Source organism: Neodiprion pinetum, chromosome 1, assembly GCF_021155775.2.
Source record: "Neodiprion pinetum isolate iyNeoPine1 chromosome 1, iyNeoPine1.2, whole genome shotgun sequence".
In the NCBI taxonomy this organism is placed as follows: Eukaryota; Metazoa; Arthropoda; class Insecta; order Hymenoptera; family Diprionidae; genus Neodiprion; species Neodiprion pinetum.
In genome coordinates, this window is record NC_060232.1 from 37301223 (window position 1) to 37325828 (window position 24606).

Here is a 24606-nt window from a genome sequence, read left to right on the forward strand (position 1 = left end):
GCAATCTGCCGAGGAAAAGTGTAATATACAATCCCGTGTTATCACCGTTGTCGATGTGTTTCCAACTTCTCTCGACGTCATTATCAGAGAGCGAATCAGGAAATCTGTTCGAGTCTACGAGAGATTCGAACGGATTGTTAGGTGAGATTGGACGAAAGTGGCGATTCCTGGTGCACATTTTGCACGTTCATTTTTATTCGTTTTATTACAAGATGAGTATTTTTCGAATAATTACAATCACGTCCTATAAATATCTCTTTCAAAATTAACAAGTAAAAAATACTGGTATTGCAAAGAAAAGCTTCGTTTCGAATCCCCTGAAACCGGTGCAATTTTACGTAGAAGACTATTTTCTACGAAAATTAACGATGCTGATTCTCGATCATAATCGGTAATGATTCAATGTCGTAAAATTGAACATGTAACGATGCCAACGTGGTGAAAAAGTGTTTTAATGAATTTATTGAAAACTGTCTGCACAGGTTTGAACAGATTTGAGACGAAGTATCGATATCCAAGCTTTTGATTATGACTCGTCGTTAACATCATTATTGTCCTTTTTTTATTCTTTATCGGTTAGGAAGTGTTCTTAGCTGACAAATGTAATAATTCGATAAATACCGCGTCGTAATAAAATCATAAAAATAAATAAAGAACGGTAATTCAAAAATTAACTCGCTAAGTGAGGAACGCAGTTTGGTTTAGGCCGGTTAACGATGGACTTTCAAGCAAGGTTCCCGGCTTCCCCTTTTCCTCATGCGTTACACGACACACGCTGCATCGTAATTCGCGGCACATCTATTTCCTCCTCACTTGAACAATGCATGCGTGTCGGATTTTGCAGCGATACGCGATACGTCGTCACGTTTTTTTCAAAGTACGTCGGTAATTCGAACGACTTGCATTGCCGATTGTCGAGTGCAGCCCGTGCCGTTGATCGTTGCAAAAATTTCCGCTCATATCGCACTCTCTCTCTCTCTCTCTCTCTCTCTCTTCCATTCATCCGATCACCTACGCTTGTTTCTTATCGCACTAATATTTCTCCCCCCAGCGTGACTTGAGACACTACACTGAGAAAAATTTCACTTGTTACAGTAACTAGAAAAATTCAGTAAAACGAGGTACGCCCAACAATTTTGCGCCATTGTCGATCCTTTTTTGGTAATTGCAACGCAAAATCAGTTTCCGAGGTTTACTCTACTTTTTTAGTTAAATAAGGCTTTAACGTCAACGTTACATGAAAATATAGCAACAGCGATCGTAATGAGAATGAACAGTAACGGATACCAGACTTTCCGGTAACGGCTAGAAAACTAATTATCATTTTCTACCTAGAACTATACTTTTTTTCGATTGTGGTAAAAAATGAAAACAGTCAAGGACCGAGCGGTAACCGGAACTAAAAATTTCTCTCAGTGCAGGGAGTTTGGGCCATAGTAGCACACGAAGTTCGACGCAGCCTCCGAAACCCTGGCATAAGCATTCTATTTTAAGTAAGATCTGGCATCTTACGATCGGGATCTTCCGTGCTCTTCGAGGCTTCGGAGAGGACGATGTATGAAGGAGGGGGGGGGGGGAAACAAAGAGAAAAAAGAAAGAAAATAAAAATAAAACCGTTGCTGTAAAATAAAAGCGGCAGGGATCGTAAATGGACGAGGAAATCTGGTGAAGTACCGATTGTCAAGGTATTAAATATTACACCGCTGAAAGACGGGATTAGGAACTGTGTTCAGCGTCGGAAAAGGTTTTCCAAAATTTACCACACCGGAATATTGACATTGACATTCGCTCGTATAACGTGATGCAGAATTCACTGGGTTGTTAAATTTTCACGAATTCTCTCGTCGACTTTGTCACCGCGTCGTCGAGTCTGCGGTGTGTGGAAGCGAAAATGGCTAACTTTGGATATCTGCATTGTAGACTTTCAAATATCAAACAGAGGTCAAGGCCGCGTGTTCTCTAGACATTCGCTTGGTTGTTTGCCGTTAACGTATGCGAGCTTATCTCGTTTCGGACGACGTTCCTACGATTCTGTTTCACTCGGTTTTTAGTACCAGTGCTAAAGTCGAGGAGAACGTAATGCGGACGTATATATGACGAAATCTGTCGCGAGTCACGATCCGCGGTTTAAGAGCCGTTGAAAATTTGCGTGAAAAACTGCGTTTGCGGCACGAGGTGAGAGGAAGACCGCGAGACGTTTGAAGAAATTTATACGAACGAAACGCTGATTTTTCCTCCTTCTTGGAAAATGTATTTTTCTAACACGGGGGAAATGATTATTAACTGTTAACAAGGCGGGGTTATATCATATTTTATGTAATCCGTGCTGCGGATTGTTTGCGTTACGCGATTATCTACGGCTTCCCGAATCTCTATTATAACTTCCTCTCGTCGCCTCCGCAGCCTTCTTGAAAATATATTACATCGGAGCAAGACCAACCTCTGTAGACAGAGTCTTTATTTTATCTAGTTTAAAACTGACGTTTTCACCTTCGGAATTGCAGTTCGTCGGTGATCCAACACTTTTCCCATATTCGTCTTATACCGCCGACAATTTGGAATTCGACATCGAATTATACCGGTGACTTTAACACCGAAGATAAAAACATCGAGGATTCAAGAGAATTCGGCAATCTTTTCTTTCTCGGGTAAATAATTGCAGAAATAAAAAATAAATAAATAATCAAAAAAGAAACAACGACCCGCCAGACGTATATGTGAATTGATAAACTTTTCAAGCCGTGAGTTTAACGCGAATTCATAAGAGATGATGCTTTTAGTCAGTGGAATTGTTAACAGCTTCTGCTTATCACCTTCCTCTTTTATAATGTACATAATTAAAAAAAAAAAAAAAACGGATGGTCGCGTTAATCGTCACCGGCTCGATATTTTCGTCGCGCGTTGCTTTTTTTTCTCCCCAGCATTTCTGAGTCAAAATAGAACGAAGAAACAAACGATCTTGTGCGATGTTAACAAACAGACCGACAAACGTTTCTACGATTTACGATGCAAATATCTATCGGTCCAGTTGTTGTAATCACCTTGAGGAATTTGCGATTTATTATCCTCAGTCTGGCGAAAATTCTACCCATTGATCATATCGCGTTTTTGCAAAATGGACTTTTATAGCGATGCGAAATTCTTTCGCGATTTTTTTCTTCCCGGTGTAAACACACGTTCGGTATCAGATATTTCAGATAATTGAACGACAGAATTTACGTAAAAAATAAATTTTCGCCATGTTTCAGTCACCGCGGGGAAAAATGATCGAGCTTATTGATCGGTCGGTTATTTATAAATATAACATGTAATTAATAAATCGATATCTCGAAGCTTTGAGAGAGCTTGGCCCTCGGAGAAAAATCGTGACTATGTCCTCGGGTGTTAAAAATTGCAGACGAAAGGTCTTTCGTCACGCTGCTAACGGTTCTATACTTGTATATTTAGGAAGCCCCGAGGCGAGTAGAGCGAAGGTCCTTCGCCCACCGCGTACTTAGATCCTTGAAATTATTGTCGAGGATCGTCGAAGCCTCGTCGTTGAGATCGAAAGATCGGCGAGTACCCGAGCGACCGATTGATAGTCCACGAATTCATTATTCCGGCGAAGAAAAAAAAAAAAAAAAAAGAAAAAAAAACGGACGCGCGCGAAAAATAAAGAATGAAAAAAAGCTCTTAATAATTTTTTACTCAACGAGCGAATCTTACTTTGCTGATCTGAAGCGTCTCTTCACCTCGAATCGCGGGCTTGTATACTTATTCTTAATTCTTGTACATTTCCAACTCCATCGATCCTCGAAAGCTTTATTAATCAATCTTTGTATTTCGCTCAGTTTCAAACTCGTAAGCGATCGTAAATCGTTCCGAGTCGTCGCAAAATTTGGCACATAATTTCAGTCGTCCACAAAAGAACTTCGCTAATTTTAATCCGTGTACAATTGAAACGGAAAAAAGCTCAGTATGCAATTCGAACGATTCGTCGGGCCGCATAGTTTCACTTTATCAACGGATCTTTGTCGCGGAAAACTATCCGCTCGGTATGTTCAGCTTTATCTTTTATTTTTATTTATTTTTTCTATCTTTATCATCCGATTTATTCGGCTGTCGGTAGAAAAAACTCGTCCGTTCGGGAAATATGTCAAATGTTCGAAATTCATTCTGGACCGTTAAGTTTTATTTTAAATTTTTCCGGTAACCGGAATTAAAAATTTCAACGATGTGATTTCAACCGTTATTGCAGCGATGCCCATTTCATTAGAATTTTCTAGCAAACATTTCAATAAATGAAATTCTTCGCCATTGATGATACTCCGCTTTTTCAGCCCATACTTTCTTTGCGTCAGTTTCCTGCTCGTTTTTCAAGGCTAACACGCGGTGCATCGCTATCTCCGATCGATTAGCGAGAATATCGTTCGTTCCGCGTTTTTACCTCAAAAACAAAAGTTGCCAATTTCTCCGCTTCTCTCTTCCTTGCTAAAATAAGGAAAAAGAAAAAAGACTCGAGAGAATAAAACTGCAAGATTCGAAAAAGTCGATGACAAATTGACCTTTGAAATTGACTATTTCACTTTCGAAGCTCAATAATCGCGCGTTGATATACCTAACGCATCGATCAAGAATGAATCATCTTTGCTCCGGTATAATTGCGTAATCTTCAACCACGTCGAGTTGTTTAATTCAACTAACTTTCGACCGCAGATATTGAGGTCAGAATTTCAATCAACGTGCCGCGAACCTGCGACAAGGATTTTAATAATAACGCCTTGACGTCCGAGCGAATCGCGATAATCGCACGTTCCTAGCGCGAACATTGTCTAACACATGCGCAGGCATAAATCTAAATGCAGATTGATAATTCGTTCGGATTATTCGGCGAATTCGAATCGTATATCGAGTATAACGCGTTACCAAAAATTTTCATTATTACAGAAACCCGGTAAGGTTTTCTATGCTTCTTTTCTATACACGCCTATTATCGCGTAACATATAACGCGTATATATATATGTATACCTAGGCAAGGTTCGTGCAACGCTTCTGCTCCTCGGTCAGTTTATTGAGCTTCCGATTGTATTGGGGTCAGAATTTCAATCAATAACCGTCACACTGATTCTCATTACCCCGCCAATAATAACAGCTTATCATATTTACCCGAGGCACTCGAATAAGCAAGTTTAATTTTCCAAAGAACCCTTTCATCTCCGATTCAAACCGCCTGTGTAATCACGTATTTATTATCATGTAAACCGATTGTGAAAAATATGATTCATACAATATTATCTTAATCGTGCACTTCATCCCTCGCCTTTTCATCGAACCACTTTGCTCGGTCGATTTACGCTATTATATACCTATGTATACGTATATATATTACAATTACGCTCCCTAATTATTATTGCATTCATTTCACAACTTTTCAGCTCGCTTCTATATAAATATCTCACATATTATATGTAGCTGCGGCCTTACGGAACACGAAAGTATAATTATACGTATTTTATATACGATACTCGGGTGGGAAAGTTTAATGAGTTTGGTAAAGTGAAGAACCGAGAGCGGCGAGTATATTCTAGTTGAATAAAAAAAAAATGTTGTGAAAAAATGAGGCGGCGGTAAGACGAAGACGAGTGGTCAAAAAAAAAAAACAAATAAAATAAATAAATAATAATGAAAACAGAAAAGGGATAATTTTCTCAGCGAACGGATTGTAAATATTCGTCAAGTTTTAATACGTCAAGATTCTGGAATTAGTTATATCGGACACCCAAGGATTATTAATGACGCATCTCCTTGCACCGCACCGTATAAACCGGAGGATTTTCAATCTAGCTGCTACCGCAGTCAGTCGTTCCCTCAGATTTTTTTTTTTTTTTTTTATTTTATCGCCAACTCCTTTTACCTTTTTTTTTTTTTTTTTTTTAATTTTTTTCCTTCTTCTCCTCTCGTTCTTTAATCTCTGTAACAGGAACTGTGCAGTTTCGAGAAGAGAAGAACCGTTGAAAAGATAAAAAGATAGTGGAAAAAAAAAGAAATCACTTTTCGTTAGAGGCTATAGGTTAAGGATTGCTCGCTGCTTGTGAAAGGATGTCGTGGGATGTGAGGCAGGATAATTAGTTAGATAAAAATGAAACTCCGCAACTTATCAGGGTTTAGAAAATTTGTTTACACCGGAAAGACAAGCAAACAGACTAACAAGAATGCGAGGTAATAAACAAGTGGTAAAAAAGATAAGTGTCCTGTATTATCGCCGAGAATTGTGGAACCGCTGGGTTATCCTAGGTCAGTACTCACGTATCTTCGAATTAGTTCCGCCGCTGCAAAATCACGGTCATTCATTAATTTAATTACTATAATCTCGTTCGAATGCTAAACAGGTAATTGAATCGTTAAAATTTTTTTTTTCTTTCTTTTTCTTTCCTTTACTATCACATATCTATCTTTTTTTTTCATCTTATTCGCATGTGGGGTTAAATGTTCGAGTTCTTGTAACGTTACAATATCGTAGAAACGATGCATTTTTTTAGGAAATTTAATTTTTTTCCTGCAACTGATGTTTATTTTGTGTGAAATTCAGTGCAGCGTAATCGTAAGCAAAATATGTAGGATTGATATATTTCACAAATTTGCACACATGAGAGTAATTTTCAGATTTGCAAAACGACGTTTTTTCTTTTCTTAATTTTTGTCACCTTTCGTTTCTTTAACGTTACCAATTTATTTGTGAAAAACAGGTTGAGGAAAATTAATCGTAGAAGGCAATCAACAAAATCAGAATTCAATATATCAGCAATTGGAATGACTTTTTGCGCGAAATATACCGGGTGTAGTTTAAATTTTTTTCATTGTTTTCCATTACAAGTTCACGATCAGATGAGATATCAACGGCAGGATTTAAAAATATTCAACATTGTATTGAAAAATTCCCATAAAATAACAATAATAATGACACAAAAAGTCTTCACCTCCGGATGACGAATGGAAAAAGATGAATTTATCGTTAACAATAAATATTGAACGAGGCTGCAGCCGCAAATTTTTGCTGATCGTTTGTAGCCACCGACGGTAGAAACGAGATTGTAAAAAAGGCGACCTGTGCAGGTAATTGATGCCCTCGCATACTCCGATCTGAAAGGTCGTCGCATCGTCCATGACCTATAGAGAACTAATTATTAAAACGCTCGTAAGGAAGGCGAGGGCACGCCATCCAGCCGCATGTCTCATTGTCAAGTCCTAGATTCCTTGAATGTCGTGCCGATCGGGGGGGTAAACGATCTAGCGATTAGAATTGATCAGCTTTTATCATCGTTATCATTGTTGAAACTGACGTCATTTATTTATTTATTTATTTACTTATTTTCAATATAGTTGAAATATTATTAGGTGATATTTCATCGTGCAGCGGTCTTTGAGTTATGAATGTTGATGCATTTTTACCGATCTGTCTTCTTGCAAATTTTTCAAAACTTGGAAAATCGAAAGTAATTTCAAAAGTTGACATTTTTTTTTTTTTTCTTTTTATCGCCAAACGACTGGACAATGATTCTCGCAAGATGTAGAATATTTTAAGTGAAGTAAAAAAGGAATGGTGAAAAGTAAATGAAATATATCACATCTTTGAACTAACCTAATTATAAGAGATCGAAACAAAGATATTATAAATTTCTGGATATTTGTCTCGGGAATCGAAGAAAGAAACTGATAGTGTAAAAATATCTTAATATCCAGTATTCAACAATCATTGTGCGAAGAAATGAAACAATGACACTGAACGGAGCTTTTACAATTTCCATTGCACCAATACATCCCAGATGAAACTACATATAAATTAAGAAACAATTATATCAAAACCTGTCGAGTTGCTGCACTGAAAGAAATTTTTAGTTCCGGTTACCGCTCGGTCCTTAACTATTTTCATTTTTCACCACAATCGAAAAATATAGTTCTGAGCAGGAAAAGAAAATTAGTTTTCTAGCCGTTACCGGAAAGTCTAGTATCCGTTACTGTTCTTTCTCGTTACGATCACTTCTACTATATTTTCTTGCAACTGTTGCGAAAATTTAATGCTCGTGCAAGAATAAATTGACGTTGAAGCCTTGTTTAATTAAAAAAGGTAGAGTAAACCTCAGAAACCGATTTTGCGTTGCAATAAACAAAAAATGATCGACGATAGCGCAAAATGTTTACGCGTACCTCGTTTTTCGTAATGTCAACGATATTCAAACAGTTTTTTCAACGACACCTGTTTTACTCGAATTTTTCCAGTTACTGTAACAAATGAAATTTTTCACAGTGCAATATACAACATAAATGTACGACAGTGGGTTAATGTAAAAATTTTCCTCGTCCACGTACGGTGTGAAAAAAATGTCCGAATTCGAAGGATCGCTTCTCTCATCCTCTTCTTTCTTCTTATTTTTTCCCAACTTGTATTTCGCGTTTTTCAGGGAGGGCGACGGCGGCGGGGGAGGAGGTGGAGGTGGAGGAGGCGGAGGCGGGGGCGGTCGAGTGACTTCCGGCGGAGGCGGCGGAAGGCGAGCCCCGAGCCTCAGGTTGGTAAACGGAAGAGCCACCGGAGTCGGCGGCCTCCACACGAGCAGCACCGAGTCGGTCAGGTCGCCTCATCATCACCTGAGCCAACAGAACAACCACAACAACAATCATCCGCGACTCAACAAGGATGACAGTATCAAAATTAGCATCGAGAACACCAACACTTGCACGGACAGCCTCGTCACCGCTCTAGACGACGAGACCTTGCTCATCACCGACTTCCTTGCCGATACTGGTAGATAAACGATTCCTCCTTTGTGCCTCTGTTGCGTCTGTATACACGGTGTACGCCTTTAACATCATCCTTCGAATTCTCGTCGCAATCGCGGAAAAAACGCGCTCGCGCTTCGCGGAATTTCAAGTGCCTGTTTTCGTTTAGTCATTCCGCCGACAAACGACGCGGGATAAACAATCGGAATGGTCAGTCGCTGTTGTTCGTATTCGTTGTCGTTGATTATCATTTTTCATCGATGATCGTGAAACTTTTCCGTTATCTTCTTCCTATTCTTCCTCACTCGTGTTAAACTCGCAGTCTTTTTGACGTGTGTTCGTTCATAGATCCAGAACTACACTTGACCGATTTTTATTTTTCTTTCGACAAGCTGCGGCCGAAACTTAGGCTCTGTTTCGTTACAATCAGATCAATAGTTTTCGAAATATAACGGAATTTGTAAGCCATCTCGGAACAGGTTAAGTTAGGTTAGGTTAGGCAAGATATTACCAATAGTTTTACAGTAAAAAATATACGAATGAAGATTGATAATATTGTAATATATACGTATAATCATAATCTCGAAAATGTTCTTTACGAAACGAGAGATTATTGGTGGAATTTTTAAGTACGTTTCAAGTTGTCAATGATACTTATTAGGTACGGGGCAACATTTCATCGGGTTCTTTAATTTAACGCGCGTAGTTTCGTGCCATACATATTCGAAATAGATTTATCTTGACCGGTAACAGCTTCCTTTGCATGTCGGGCAACTTCCGAGCTCTTGCGATGTGTATATTTTTCCACGACCGTCGATAAGATAATTGCTCCCTTAGAGTACTAACGATAAGTTGAGATGATCGTCGAATGTTCGAAATAGAACGCAAGTGAGAAGCAATATTTCGTTGTAAGTAAATTGAATATCACAACACAGTGTGAAAAATTTGAGTCTAAAAACGATCTCAAATCACGCGGTCCAAAGTCCCTGAATTTTTTGCGGTTGTATGTCGATCGATACAAAAATGTGATATAACGAAACGAGGAAGAAAGAAAAATATATTCACGCGTTGTTTTCGAGTGGGAGGATAAAATAGAATCGTTGATTGATTCGAAATTCAATGAGTAGACGAGTTCCCCCTTCATTAATGCTGATGTTACGTAACAAAAGAATGAAACATGGAAGTAAAAAAAAAGAAACAACGACACATTGTTTCTTGAACGTTTCAAGTATCGACAATGAATTTTCACCTCCGAATAAAGAAGGATAAGGGATAGAGAAAAGCAGTGGAAAACAATATAGCGGAAAAATATACCAATAAAGCAATTATCGTTAGTGGAGAAACGTTTGTTACGGCTTATTATACCTTTCGAAGATTTTATTTATGGTTTAATTTACGTTTCCTCCTTTGCGCAGGTAACGAGATGAACTACAAGGGTAGCGGCAAGGTTCACTTCGGGGTTGACGATGTCTCGCTCTATGGAACCCCGAAGGAGGAGCCTGGCCCGGGACTTCCGGGTCAGGAGGTCAAGCAGAGTTTCCTCAAGAACCAACTGCAGGCCCTATTTCAACCGACGGATAACAAACTGGCCATGAAATTGTTCGGCAGTAAAAAAGCCCTGATGAAGGAACGTATACGACAAAAGGCTGCGGGTCATTGGGTTATACATCCCTGTTCCAGCTTTCGGTGAGTCTTTGAAAAGAGAAGGATGCAAAAATTAGAGAAGGAAAAAGAAAACGACTCACTCGTTTCGAAAACAGGAAATTCTCCTCGATTTCGAAACGCGTTTAAACATTCGCATTCATATTATATTTATCGTTTTCTAAATTTTATGAATTTTGAAAGTAAATACTCTACGTAGAGTTTGGTGAGAAATTTATCCATGAAATTTTTCAAACTTCCATCACTTCCGGTTACGGAATAATGAATTTTTTTAACTTTTTAGCAAGTTTCTCGTGTAGTTCGAATTAACCAAAAATAGTTCTATCGATTTGGACGAAATTTTAACAATACATCAAGTATTCGTTAGCGACTTGTAACGACACCTACTTTTGAAGTTTTTACACACTTCCGGTTTACGTGTATCCTAAACTCCGAACAAACGGTCCAATCAATTGATTCGAATAAGAATTCGAAGAAAAATCGTGACTCTCGGAATTTTTTCTATAATTTAATTTGCGACTTTTCGTTTTCAATTTATTACAATTGGCTTTTGTACACTTATTTAGGCACGATAAATTACAAAACGTTTTGCTCGTTTTTTCGTTGCTGTTTATATTTCTTTCTTCGTTTTTCATAGGTCCATTTATTTCTCGGTATCGTTAATTACTGAAGAATTCCTCTCACCTGTATTCGCAGATCTAACGAAAAAAGAAAATCCAGACGTACAGTCGGGATAATTTTGGTCCGTTACTCTTTCGCGACCGAAAATCTCCCCGGTAGATATCTCGTTATCAAATCACCGAAATTAGGAAGGAAACTGTGAGAGCCAGTGGCGAACATTGCCGCGATGAATTTCACGCTAATCGCGAAATCTTCGCATTCGGAATGCGAATGCATTTACGTACCCACAGCCTTACACCGCAGGTGACTCAGACCTCAGCTGGTGAAACTTTAATCATACCTCCGCTAATTTCCCCCGCCAATGGCAGGATACGCAATTATTTCCGTCCTCTAACATTTTACGCATCCAACGTACTTCGTTAAATACGTTATACGTTATAATTACGCATCCCGCAAGCCGAGATACGTGTATTAATCATCATCCCGGCGTGTGAAACTAAACCAACGCCTGCCGAGGATGGGTTTTTAGAAATTTACCAGTCATTGTCAGTGCGCCAGACGGTGCCAAAGAGAGTGACACGGATTCCGCGTAACCTTATCTCCTTAATGCTTTGCGTATTTATGCACGCGTGTAATATCAGCGTTAATGCGGGAGCTGGGAATTTAAAGTGAAACAAAATCCTCGGATTTTCCCCTAACCTAGGCTAACACGGAATTACGTCTCGGCGTTGCAAACGGAATGGTGTCTCATCCCAAAAATACATGCACGATTTTGTCGCGATTTACCTGGCGTTCAATTTTTAAACAGTCCGCTTTTCTGCATTCGGAAAAGAAAACGATTAAAATTAATAGGATCGAAATTTGTGATTTCGCTACAATTTTTCGTCAATCATATTTTAACCAAAGATAATGAGAATGAACGAATCAATGGTTTTATTCAATGACTCTGGACCAGCTAATTAGATTTTTTAGAAAAATATTCCCAACCGTTTCTCAGTTATTTGCGAAACTTGGATTGAACTCATCAAACTCATCAAACTTCGGGGAAAATCTTTGTTAAAATTGGAATATTTCTTCTATCTTCTAAAAATTTTTCTAATTATCAAATAACGGGAATACAGCGAGAAGTTCTCGGATTGTTCCGTTCAGGCCAACAGATTTTCATCGCTTGATTCGCTTTTCTTTCACGCAATTTATAAATAAAGATAAGAATGAGAAATATTTAACGAAACATCGTGCGATCGATTGCTTAAATCCATTTCATTGCAGCGCGATCTCGGTACACGTATCAAGTTACATTAAACGTACGTAAGCGAAAATGACGAAACGTCCGAAAGGTTCAAAAAATTTTTTATCATTTTTCTCCATTCTAACTTAAATTTTTTCCTCCAAATTTCTTCTCTCCTCGCCGATAAGTTTTATCGCGTTTCTTACACGAGTACATCAACGTATATTACATATACCGTTCCATTCGGAACGAACCTGTTAAACTTAACTGCAGCCAATACAAGCAAGTTAGCCGTCTGTAAGACTCGAAGCGAAAACTCGTTGCCGGTTTAACGGTAGAACGTAGATACAGGCCGTGCGATTAGTTCCGGCAATCGTATAAGTTACAGGCTGCAATTGGTCTAACGTTACGCGACGTTTCGCTATGGAAATTAAGCGCCAGGGATTACCAGGCGTATATAAGCATCGAGAGTCTGGGAAAAATAAACGAAGTAGAGACAGACAACGGAAAACAACGAACAAAATAGGGAAATACGATTTACGAAACAATATAAAAAAAAAAAAAAAAAACTTGTTTGGCTCAAAACTCGGTGAGCATACAAGGTGACGTGCAACGTTCACTTCGCCTCTGTCTATCCGTATTTTACATCTTCTCCGCAATAACTTGTACGTATCGAAGATACGGTCTGCGGTTGTAAATATATGTGAAGAAAACATTTTTTAGAAGCCGAAGCGTGACAATAACACGTCGGGCTTGCAAGTGCAACGACGTATTTTCATAAACAATACAATTTGTATCGCCGATTCAGCTGTCGGAAATTCTGTCTCGTTTGACAGGATTGGATTATTCTCGATTCCATTTCCCGCAGAGCTGCGGACAACAATCTTTTACATATCTCTCGTAGATATGTATTCTATGTATTTATATTATATCCAGTTATCGCTGTTGGTTTTTCAACGGTTCTGATCAAATCCAGATGTTCGCGAATAACACTAAACTCGTTTCATTGTATATCGAACGCCGTTATATGAAACTTTATCGAATATACACGTATAGCCGATATTGGAAGAATTATAAAACAGTTTGGACAATTGAATTTAGTTTCGAACGAAGCGTGAATTTGTTTGTTTTTTTTCTGTACTTATGGATCAATGATCTGAAATGAAAATGATGTTGATATTTTTCTAATATAAATAACACAGTGATAGATACGTTTTCACGCTGAAATTCGTTTTTATTCGAAACAAATCGAATAAGAATCGTCGCGCGTGATATATCAGATTATCGAATAACTTTAACAGCGAGAATCGATCTGCCCACATGAACAAAAATCAATTTCCCCGATACATAAGTTCAATTGGTAAAAATCGAATTTCGTATCTACTTATATTTAATACCGATCATTCTTACGATCAGCAGAATCATAGATGCGTGATTTGCACGGGGAAAAGGGAGGGTATACATTATAACCCGCCGATACATTGCCTCTGTAAGTATTTATCTCGATCATTGGTGAGTGCGTTAAACGTATAACAATATCGTGGTCCAATTTCGGCTACTATTTGGCACATTAGTAAGTCTAGTTTGCGATTATATTTGACGTACGAATAACCGATCACGTTTCTATAACGACCGTGAAATTTAGCTTACTACTCACGTGAAATTTCACTCATTGGTCTAAGAATTATCGCATTAATTACGCCAAGCATGGTGTGTACGTAACGATGACGAAGATAGCTTCAAGAATTCAGTCGTAAATACATCGACGTTACCGATTTATGCGGCATTACTGAGTCAATTATACTCTGGGCACAACGAATAGACTTCCGCTCGTTGTCGTTGTTGTTGTTGTTGTTGTATAATCGTTGCTGCTTAACCGATCGACGGAAACCTGTATTTTTCAGGTGAACGGACGCATTTTTGTCTTTTGGTTTTCTCGATTTCTTTCTTGATAAATTTATTACCTCAACTGCACACATGGCGCAGGACACGATCTTCACTTCCTTATCATTTGGATTATGAGGATCAGGATCGCTTATCGGGATCCCGTGGATTTAGTCCCTTTATACAGCCAACTTCGGTGATGCGGGAAAAGTGTTGGTTTTAGTCTAGAATTACTTTGTCCTTATCTCAACGATTATTCATTCGCCTATTCGGACCTTTGGTATCGGGGAAATTTCAGGTCTTGTAGAAAAACGATGGACTGTCTTTAGGTACCGATAAACTCTCGATTTGATAAAAAAAAAAAAAAAAAAGTTTGAAATTCACACAACTTTACAACGAACAAGAATCACCGTATCTCGTATTCTTCGACCCTGTGCTTCTATCGTGAAATGTTGATAAAACTCGGAAGGATTTCGGACACGGTTCGTAAAACGTTTAGATAAGATTTTATACAAATTATTATAAAACTAATAAAACAGTGCGATTGGATGGAATTTCACTAACAATAAAGAGACCGTTTCGTGAAGCAGAAAAAGAGAGAATATTAACGACAAAAGATTTTTACCTTGGTTATTGTTAGATACTTGCAGTAATTGAATTGATTTGCAAAGTGATGAATATAGTACCGAGTCAACTATTTCCCCAATTTTTAATTCAGCAACTGTTCATGTTTGCACTTTGCATCAAATATCATCGAGTCAAAAGTAAACGTCTCGAGGGTCCGAGAGTCATGTCAAATTTCAAACAATTCTGCACCGAGCCTTCTATGCAGCGGACAAAGCTCTCCCTCACATCCAGATCCAGTGGATACGTTTTGCTCTCCTTAATATTCTGAAACCCAAAGAAGGCTGTTTCGTAACCGGTTATAAATCCGTTTATGCGATCTTGTTTAGGATTAGGTATTTCCGTACGCCTGGAGTATTATTCAAAGCACATCGCTATGGCCCGAAGTTAAATCTGCAGGGTCGATCGGTATTATGTTATACATCCATACACCGTATAAATATATAGTATTCGATTTGATTGGTAGTTAAGAAGAGATAAGCATGCGCCAGCGGTTAGTCGTAACGGAACTTGTCTGTGTGTAATGTAGATAATAATGATCGCGTGTACGAACCGCGGTGGGTGCGTTCATCGCCTCGACAGATTTTTTTAACGTCTAATTATCTAATAAAACATGATTTATGAGCGCGGTTTGAAACGTCGTTTCTACATAAAATTTGTCGCCAGGCTCCGTCATGCGTCATCTTCTTGAAAATTCGCGTGTCAAACGTCAACGAATCGTTGAAGATATTTTGAAAATTAATTCAATTTTCTTGAGAGGGGTTGGACGATAAGGATTTTCGCATCTTCTCTACGTCCCAAGTTTTGCCAAAATTTCATCAATCGCATACACGCTAATCCCTGCCAAAACGGAAATTAACCTAATCTCCGCCTGACTTCCGACAGTTTTTGTACCTTCTGTATTACGTTGAGTAAACTTGACGAAGAAATTACAAATCTTAGAGATACTTTGGAACCGAATCAGAAAGCAGCGCGGAATCAAGAAAGTTTCTTATCGTCGAATATTTCCGCTCTCGCAATCCAGCCAAAATTGAAAAGGTTTCTTCTCTCTTTCTCTTCCGTCTTTTACTTACTACACGAATTATTATATTATTATATTATATCACACGAATGTGCAAACGCGAGTTTATTTATTTTTTTCTAACAATATGAAGTGAGAATAAAACGAGGTGAAATTTTTCTGTAGGAATATCTGAGGCATGTTACAAGCCGGTAGAAAACCGGGCAGAAATGATTCTTGGACAAGTTCCGTTTGGCGAACATCGGGCTTGATTGGACAAACGATCAAAGCACCGTCGTTTAACGCGTGAAAAGTGGAGCAGGCCGAGGCAGAATGATAAAATATGCTCATTATCCTCGTCTCGAGTTCGTATACACGACATGCGATCTCCGCTCGGCGAACGTCATTGACGGAGAACCGTTTGTGAGAATGTTGAAAAATGAATTTACCCTAGCGTTTCCGAACCTCTCTCTCGTCCCGATACACGTGCAAACCAATGACCGATAAGGGGTTGATTGAAGCTTCGACCTTGATTAAAGCGGATCGATCAAAGCTCACCGACATCACGCGACTCTCTCAAGAATCTGCGAAGAGGCTGGATGATCCATGTCGTACAAGGTACACCGTTAAACGCTTCTCTGGCGGCGGCAAGAAGCGACGTTAAAACAGACCAAACCTCGAGTAATAATATCCACGACGCTCGGCGGCAGCCGGCAAACGGTAAACGGCCGGCTACTATCATTTACTGTATAAGAGTGATCTCAGAATAATCATCCGATTAAACCTGAGTTGCTGGTGCGTCGCCTAAGCTCGTGTGCAATGTAACGCTTCGGTGCTACGAGATGGAATGAAATGGAATGGAATGGAATGGAATGGGATCGGATCGGATGCACCTCATGATCGAGGAGAAACACCAGCGATCTTCTCCACGTGGGTCCACCATTATTTGGTTGTGAACGCTTCGTCACCGGGACTATACGTACCTACAGTGTCGTTTCGACCTCCGTTCATCACTATTTGACAGTTTCTCTATTCTCTTGAGATGTTTTTGCACCAATGTGGACTGCGGTAGGTGGTGCAACGTCCAATCGAGTCCATGGTTTGTCCTATACATCGAGACCCGAAGTCATCCGTCTCCTTGGAAGTGGAAACCCAGAGTAAACAATATTCGCAGATTCTTAGAGCGTGGCGGAATCCACGTTACGGGAAATATCTTTCAACGTAAAAGTGAGATCGTTGATGAAAGTTCTACCGAAACGATCGATCTATCAACCGATGATCGCGACTTTGACACGCGTCGATGATAAGCATGAACGGCAGAGAAACTTGCGGTGAACTTGGCTTCGTTCAACACTTCATGGAATTACATGCTTGTGGTTGTAAAGCGGACAGCTCGTGTTGTATCAACTGTAACAAACCAGCGGCTGACAATGATTTAGTAAAAACGAACAGTGCGCTTTTCGTACTACATGCGCGTTGAGATACAAGGCAGCGTATTGCTGGAACAGATGACGTGATGCGGGAATGAAAATGCGTCGTACTGACTGATCGGCTTATTTATATAGCTTTCAACGCAACAATTCGCTCGACAATGTAAGGCTAAATATATTCTTGGTAAACGGGAATTATTTACTTGCAATTGTCTGTTGTGTCGTATACGTAACATTTAATTCAAAGGCACGTGCGTAGTCGATATTGTATGGATATAAATGGTGGCGGTATTTTTGGACGGGGTTGAAGTTTCGAATTTGAAAAGCGATAAATTCCGAAAGCGCCTAATGTTGAATTATTTCACGGCGAAATCTTGAAGTAAAGAAATCTAAGTTTCGAGTGGTCGGAAAGCCGATAGTTCAAAGTTCCTAAATGCAAGATTCCGAAAATTCAAGTTACGACAGAGCAAAATTTCCAAAAGTAAAGTTTCGGTGGAGCAAAATTCCGATAAATAAAGTTTCGATGGAGTGAAATTACGAAAAATTAAAATATACTCACGCGGCGTAATTTACTCGACGAGTGGGTGCAAAAAATGAAAAAATTTAAAATCAGAATGGCCGGGATTCCGAACGTAGAAGTATCGAAAATCAAAAACTATGAAAGATCAAAGTGGTGAAATTTCACCAAGCCAAAAATTCACGCAACTGAAAATCGTCCATCATTCGAAATTTGGATGTTTCAGATTTTTGTATTTTTTCATCTTCGCATTTTCCGAACTTTGACTAGTCGGAGTTACGCCCTTTCGGCATTTTGCACTTTTGGAACTTCGCACTTTCGGAACGTTGAGCCCTCGGTTTTCAGGCCGATCGAAATTTCAATGTTCCGTCAAAGTTTGATAAATTTACTTCAATTTTCGTCCCAAAAAAATTCGGAATTTGGCACTTTCGGAACTTTTCAAATTCGGAACTTCAACCCTGCCCCAAATTTCTTTACAATCACTCTTGTCGGGGATTACCGCGAATTCAAAAACGGAATTAAAAGTAAACCAATGCGAAGCAACGCGGCCAAAAGAAAAATAAATATACAAAAAATTGTACAATGGAACCCTGAACGAGATACGAAAGGAGAATTTTTGTCGTTTTGGAGTCTCGCTTCGGCTATGTTTAGACGGTAGGTATCGCAGATTTGGCTGACCGTTTCGCGAGTCAGACGACATTCCCTCTCCTCTCCTCTCCTCTCCTCTCCTCTCCTCTTACTCGAGGAGCAAGCAAACAACGATATAATCAGAGTTTGCGTTTACCGTACATCACAATACCAAGCAGTTCACCAGAAGCTGTACAGACTACTTGACACAGTATTGTCTTAATTGATCTATATATGGGAACGCATCGAGTTTATCTAAATGGTCCGCTTCTGACGTAAGAAAAGCTCACAGCAGACGCTGATGATCATATCCTAATTCTGCACTGCTGCAGCAACACCAGCAGCAATCGTCGTTTTCTTCCCACAGCAGTTTTTCATCGTTTTTATTACACCGTAGTGCATAATTATTTCGCGTATGAAATTCTACGAGAAACGAAAATCGCCAGACACTTACACTATATATATATATACTTATAGGTATATTACAGACGAGTGTGTAGTCGAAAATACTTGCGTGAGGTCAAATTACGGAGATCCTGTCATTGGGATATGTCCTGTCGTTAGTCATTACACCTAGTTTGCGAATTTAAACAATATATAGCACCGTATTACAAGAGCAGACCAGCCGACTTATATCGCGTCTTGTTCTTTGCCCAAGCTGTTACGCAACGCTGTGAAGATTCTTCAAAGTCGCTTAACGTTGTACGTTTTACTTATAAAGAAGAAAGAAACTTGTGTACATTTAGCGTCCTGTAAGCTTCGTTATTCAAATTTAAACAGAAACAAAAGGGAAAAATAAATAATTACTGCGGACAAATTACAGAGGCAAAAGATAAGCAATTTTATTCCGTTGTAATCGCGGAAAATGAAAATCAAAGTCGTGCGTGCCCGGATTTTTGATCACGAAACGATAAATTTCACTCGTCGTTTGATTGCAGGTTCAACGTAATATGTTCTTCTATTTATACTACGAAAATAAATATATTTTTTTTCATTTTCATGTCGAATATCAAAGTGTATAAATTAACGACGCCTGTGTCCGTGTATTTGAAAAGGAAAAATTAATAACTCCACCGGTCCGACGAATACTGAGAGAAAATCTTTATTTCCGATTACCGCTCGGTCCTTGACTATTTTCATTTTTTACCACAATCGAAAAATGTAGTTCTAGGTAGAAAATGATAATTAGTTTTCTAGCCGTTATCGGAAAGTCTGTTATCCGTTACTGTTCCTTCTCATTACGATCACTGTTGCTATATTTTCTTTGCAACTGTTGCGAAAATTTAATGCCCGTGCAAGAATAAATTGACGTTAAAGCCTTATTTAACTATAAAAGTAGAGTAAACCGAACAAGCAGATTTTGCGTTGCAATTACTAAAAAAGGATCGACAGTAGCGTAAAATGGTTGCGCGTACCTCGTTTTTCCTAATTCCAACAACATTCCAACAGTTTTTTTTTAACGATATCTGTTTTACTGAATTTTTCTCGTTACTGCAACAAATGAAATTTTTCCCAGCGAATAAAGAGGGTCGAGCGAATATCGTTACCCTGCAGTTAAACCGCGTGTACCTAACAATAATTCAGCAAAGAGCCGAGGAGCGCAAAGAGAGGGGAAGAAAAAAAGTCGGGTAAATAATGTGAGGAAAAGAAAATTGCCAGAGATTACAGACCGATTTAGAACGAACGGTGATTAAAGATATCCGCTCTGACGCTTCTCGCGACTCTCGCAGACGCCAGGCTCACTTTACTTTTAACTCGACTTTAACTCACGCAAAGTATAAACGTCTTTTGACACAGGCTGCGAAATGCCGATCTATACGTGTACACGGCATTATACACACATACGTGTGCGAATACTTGTGCTACAAACCGTGTCCAAAAAAGGAAACAAGAGATGCGGAGAAACGATTGCATAGTATCCACGTGACGTTGATATGTATATTATATGTATGTACTTATATTTATTATATTTTTGCGGAATGCGGTTCGTTGATTTTTTTCCCCTCTCTCTCTCTCTTTCTCTCTCTCTCTTCAGTCTTAAACATTCCTACGTAATACGTTTTGTTCAATGACATGTCCTTTCGACGGTGTCAAATCGCTATTGACTTCTCTTCTTGGACAAAAAATTCCCACTAATTATTGCGACGCACGTGTATAATATGTGACGCATATGTTGTTCCTTAACTCTCGCCAAGATTAACCCCCATTTTCGAATTCGCATTCAAATTCGTATACAGCGAACGCATCCGTATATTATACATATGTGAGTTATGTGTGTGTGTTTAAAAATTATACACGTTTGTTACAATCTTACTTATTTTTTTTTTTTTTTTTCCAAGTAGCGAGAATGGGCGAAATTTAGGTTGTGTCAAAAATTCATCTCGATTATTTATGACATTATGTTGATGCTTTTCACTTGAAATGGTGTGTCGCAGTTAATTTCACATCTGTAATTGTTTCCAAAGTTGGATATCAAATTATGATCACGTAGTGATCATTGCGTAAAGAAAAAAAAAAGAAGCACTCGCACGACGTGAAAGTACGCAATAAAAGTACATCATTTGTCGTTGTTTTTTTTCTTCCTTTTTATTGTATCTTTCTTTCTTTTTTTTTCTTTTTTTCAATTCGAACATTTCATTGACCAGTAATGTAGCAGCTTCCTGTCTTTTTATCACGCGTTATAATTATCCTAAAATTACAAGAAAAAAAAAAAAAAAAACGTCATGGTTCCAGTTTAAATTATCATGTAAGTTAATTAGGCATTTACGTACAAACCTGCCCTGTTATCATCGATATAATTGTGATTTTGGAGTGGGCGGGTGATTACACGTATATTTTTATCCTGGTATAATGTAGTATGTATGTAGATATTATGCATATTGCAGTGCGATATTCTCGGAATGATTACGTAATATTACAATTCCGTGAAGAATTTTTATACAGCTCACAATCAATCTTACACGGCTGTAGATACTTCGATTATCACTTTTATCCTCTTGCTAAATATATCGAACTGATATTTATTAACTATTTCAATATACCTTTTCATCACGCATCTTATGCGTACCTATGACAGATATTCGAACAGCCGGTTTGCTTCGTTCGTTGCAAAACAATTAAGAGAGAAAAAAAAAAAAAAAAAAATGGTACGAGAATGAGAAAAAAAAAATAACACACGTATGTGTAAAGTGAACAAGCGGCAAAATAAGTATTGACAAAAAAAATATTTGCATGCAAAAATACATACGCGTATTACGGTCCGCCGAACTGTGTACTGAATGCCATTTTCAATATTGTCAACCGTTGCAAGCCGCATTGATGTGTGAAATGAATTTAAACTGGCAAACGAGTGAATAACATTGCGAAAACTTTGAAAACAACCGATTGAAAAAACATATTTTTTTCTCCAATCGCGCGCGTTTCTGTTTGAAATTCAACACGGGAAGAGAAGAAGAAGAACGAAAAAAAAAAACAGTCTACATCTGCAATATCGCAATCAACGCGTTACGATTTGCGAGAAATTAGATAATGAAAAATCAGTGCTAAATATCTTGAGCTGAAAAATATGCTCCTTTCATAATGTTCGATCACGCTGATTTAAAATATTACGTTTACTTTTAATATCTGATGATTTCTACCACGCGCTATAATAAATGGGAATGAAATTTTACACCGAAGTCTTGATTAATTATACGTATAATACTTGCATTGGATCTTTAACTTGATTCGTTATACGAGCTAAGCAAAAAAAAAAAAAGAAAAAAAAAAGAAAATTTATAACCATCGTATTCATAACGATTGTTATAAAGATTCATCAACGAGTGATAAATATTATTTTTTACGCTTCTAACGCACGTTGATTGCAGAATAATAGACACGATTTATTAACACAACGTTAAATCGCGATGCGTGATTAGGTATACTTCATCCATTTATCATCCAGTTGAAAGGATGAAGATAAATTCATCCCAAATCAATTTACAAACGATTTGTAAAAGCTGCGTCTATAATGTCGAATTTAAACATGACTTATATACCTATATATATATAATATATATACATATGTATGCAAAAAACGATGAATTATACACCAAATCAAACAATTTATTTTTGCGATCGATTAATTACTTATTTTATAACCACTAATTGATCGAATAACTAGACATGATAAAGTGGCAAAGAAATAACTTACCATTTTTTTTTTTTTCCCCTCTCTACTCGTTGAAAACCGGTAGATCATCATCCACGGTTTGCAAATTCTTGTTATTACCATAAAACTCCGACGATCCACATCCCATTTATAAATGGAAAAATATACAGATGATGTGTAACACATGCCCGTTTATATGTATACGTACGCGTATATGTGTTGTATATAAATGTATAGACGGATGTGGTTTACCGGCATAACTTTATAGCCCGCGACCTTGCTGCCTCGATGATACAATCGATTATTACATAATCGAGCGCGTGTATTACGGCTACGTTAGCAACTACGTTTTCAATGTTTTTCTTTCGTTCCTATATGCACGCACGCATCTGCATCGAGTGTATTTTCATTCGATACGAAACAGTGTTGCACGTGTGAAATTTCCATCTGGCAAAGAATCGAGAAGTTCAGCTGACAGGTGGAGTTAGTTGATTATGCACCGTAGCGAAACACGCCTGCGTATTTGGATAATTGGTTATTTAAAAATTGATCCAGTTGCCGATGTGCGAACGGAGAAATTAAACTGAGCAAACTCAAGCCGGAATCGAAATCGACCGGTAATCTTCCGGAGGAGTTTTAGAAATTGGAATCAGATTGCGTGAATTGAAATTATTTACACGGATGACGTTTCTGTCGCGTGTAATTGACCGCTGGCAAACACGCGTGCGCTTGCTCTTTGAGGGAAAATCGAGAACAGCGCCTACTTGTTGTCAGACTCATTGCGCGAATATAGAATACGGTTTTGGGCCATGGTCATTCTGGCTAATCGTAAGTCATACACCGACGATGGCTCGCGGAGTGCGAATTAGCGCGAATTTCGTCGCAGAATATCACGCTGTGCGAGAGAGGAAAATTATAAAGGGAAAAGTCGGGGATTTCGTGTCTGTCGAAGAAATGAACTCGTTCTTATGCAAAGTACTATCGATGTTGAGAGAGAGGGAAAAAAAAATTGCACTTAAAATTTTGTTTCGTTACCTCGCTGGCTGGTGTTTGTAAATTGATAGTCAGCCAGTAAGATAGATACTAGATAATATTGAAGGTGTTAACATTAATGCGTTGAATGTGTCGGGGAATTTTGGATTCAAAAAAATGAACAAACCGTGACTGGAAGCATTGCGAACGAGTAATCGGAAGTTCGGATAATTTTATGTACGCTTATTATATCTATTAGCAATAAATATCGGAGGGGAAATAAAACGTCGCGATCCGTTGTAGCTGCCGATTATTATAACCTCGCGAACGACTCTTTAGATTGTCATTTCATCTTGGATCGCTATGTAGATATTACTTTTTTAATTTTTATTCATTCGGTCTTTAATGTATTCGATAAACAAGTTTGTTTCCGCCAGCAAAATATTAACGATATTTTAATAGTTGCGCGTAAACGGATTGGAGGGAAATTTTTCGCTCCGCGATGAGACGGGAATTTTCTAAAGTATCGAACGCCCGAGCATTTGAGTTTTCTTTATCCTCAACAGCTGTGGTGTTCACTCACATGCATATATATATATATTATATACATATACATCTCGGAAGTAGAAGTGACGAAAAATAAAAAGCTGTCGATATATCCACTGAAACTTTTCTCCGAATCCGCGCATCGCAAAGTTAGAAAATGCATTTTCAACTCTCGATCATGCCGTCTTCATATCACGTCTCGAACTCTAAACTTTGGCCAAAGTTGCATCCGATGCATTTTTTCGTTAAAAATAATACCTTAATCTTAGCTTTGTTCAAACATATTTCAAACACACGCAATAATTAACGAAACTTGACAACGAAAATGGAGACTGTTTGAAAAATGATCCAACGACGGCGAGAAAGTAAAATAAAATGAAAATATCTCTTCGAAATCCGGAAAGAAAAGTCTATTTCAATACGAACCAACTGAAAAAATTTACTTGCGTTCGATGTAAAAATTTGTTGAGTTGTGTAACGAATTTCAATCGAATGAAATAAAATTTTCTCTCTCACGATAAGTAAATTATTCGATAAAGGATCGTTATATTGGAAGCGAATGTTCTTTTTTCGAATAAAAGAGAAGAAAA

The 24606-nt window shown here is 38.3% G+C and overlaps 1 protein-coding gene across 9 annotated transcripts in view; it reads left to right on the forward strand.

Moving 5' to 3' along the window:
* Ih (hyperpolarization activated cyclic nucleotide gated potassium channel Ih) overlaps positions 1–24606 on the forward strand; it is a 166123-nt gene that overhangs the window by 99376 nt on the left and 42141 nt on the right. For all 9 annotated transcript variants that reach the window (XM_046630182.2, XM_046630208.2, XM_046630198.2 and 6 more), the window contains exons 4-5: positions 8440–8780; positions 10171–10441. In XM_046630182.2, coding sequence (XP_046486138.1) covers positions 8440–8780; positions 10171–10441 — 612 coding nt within the window. The remainder of the gene's footprint in view (positions 1–8439; positions 8781–10170; positions 10442–24606) is intronic.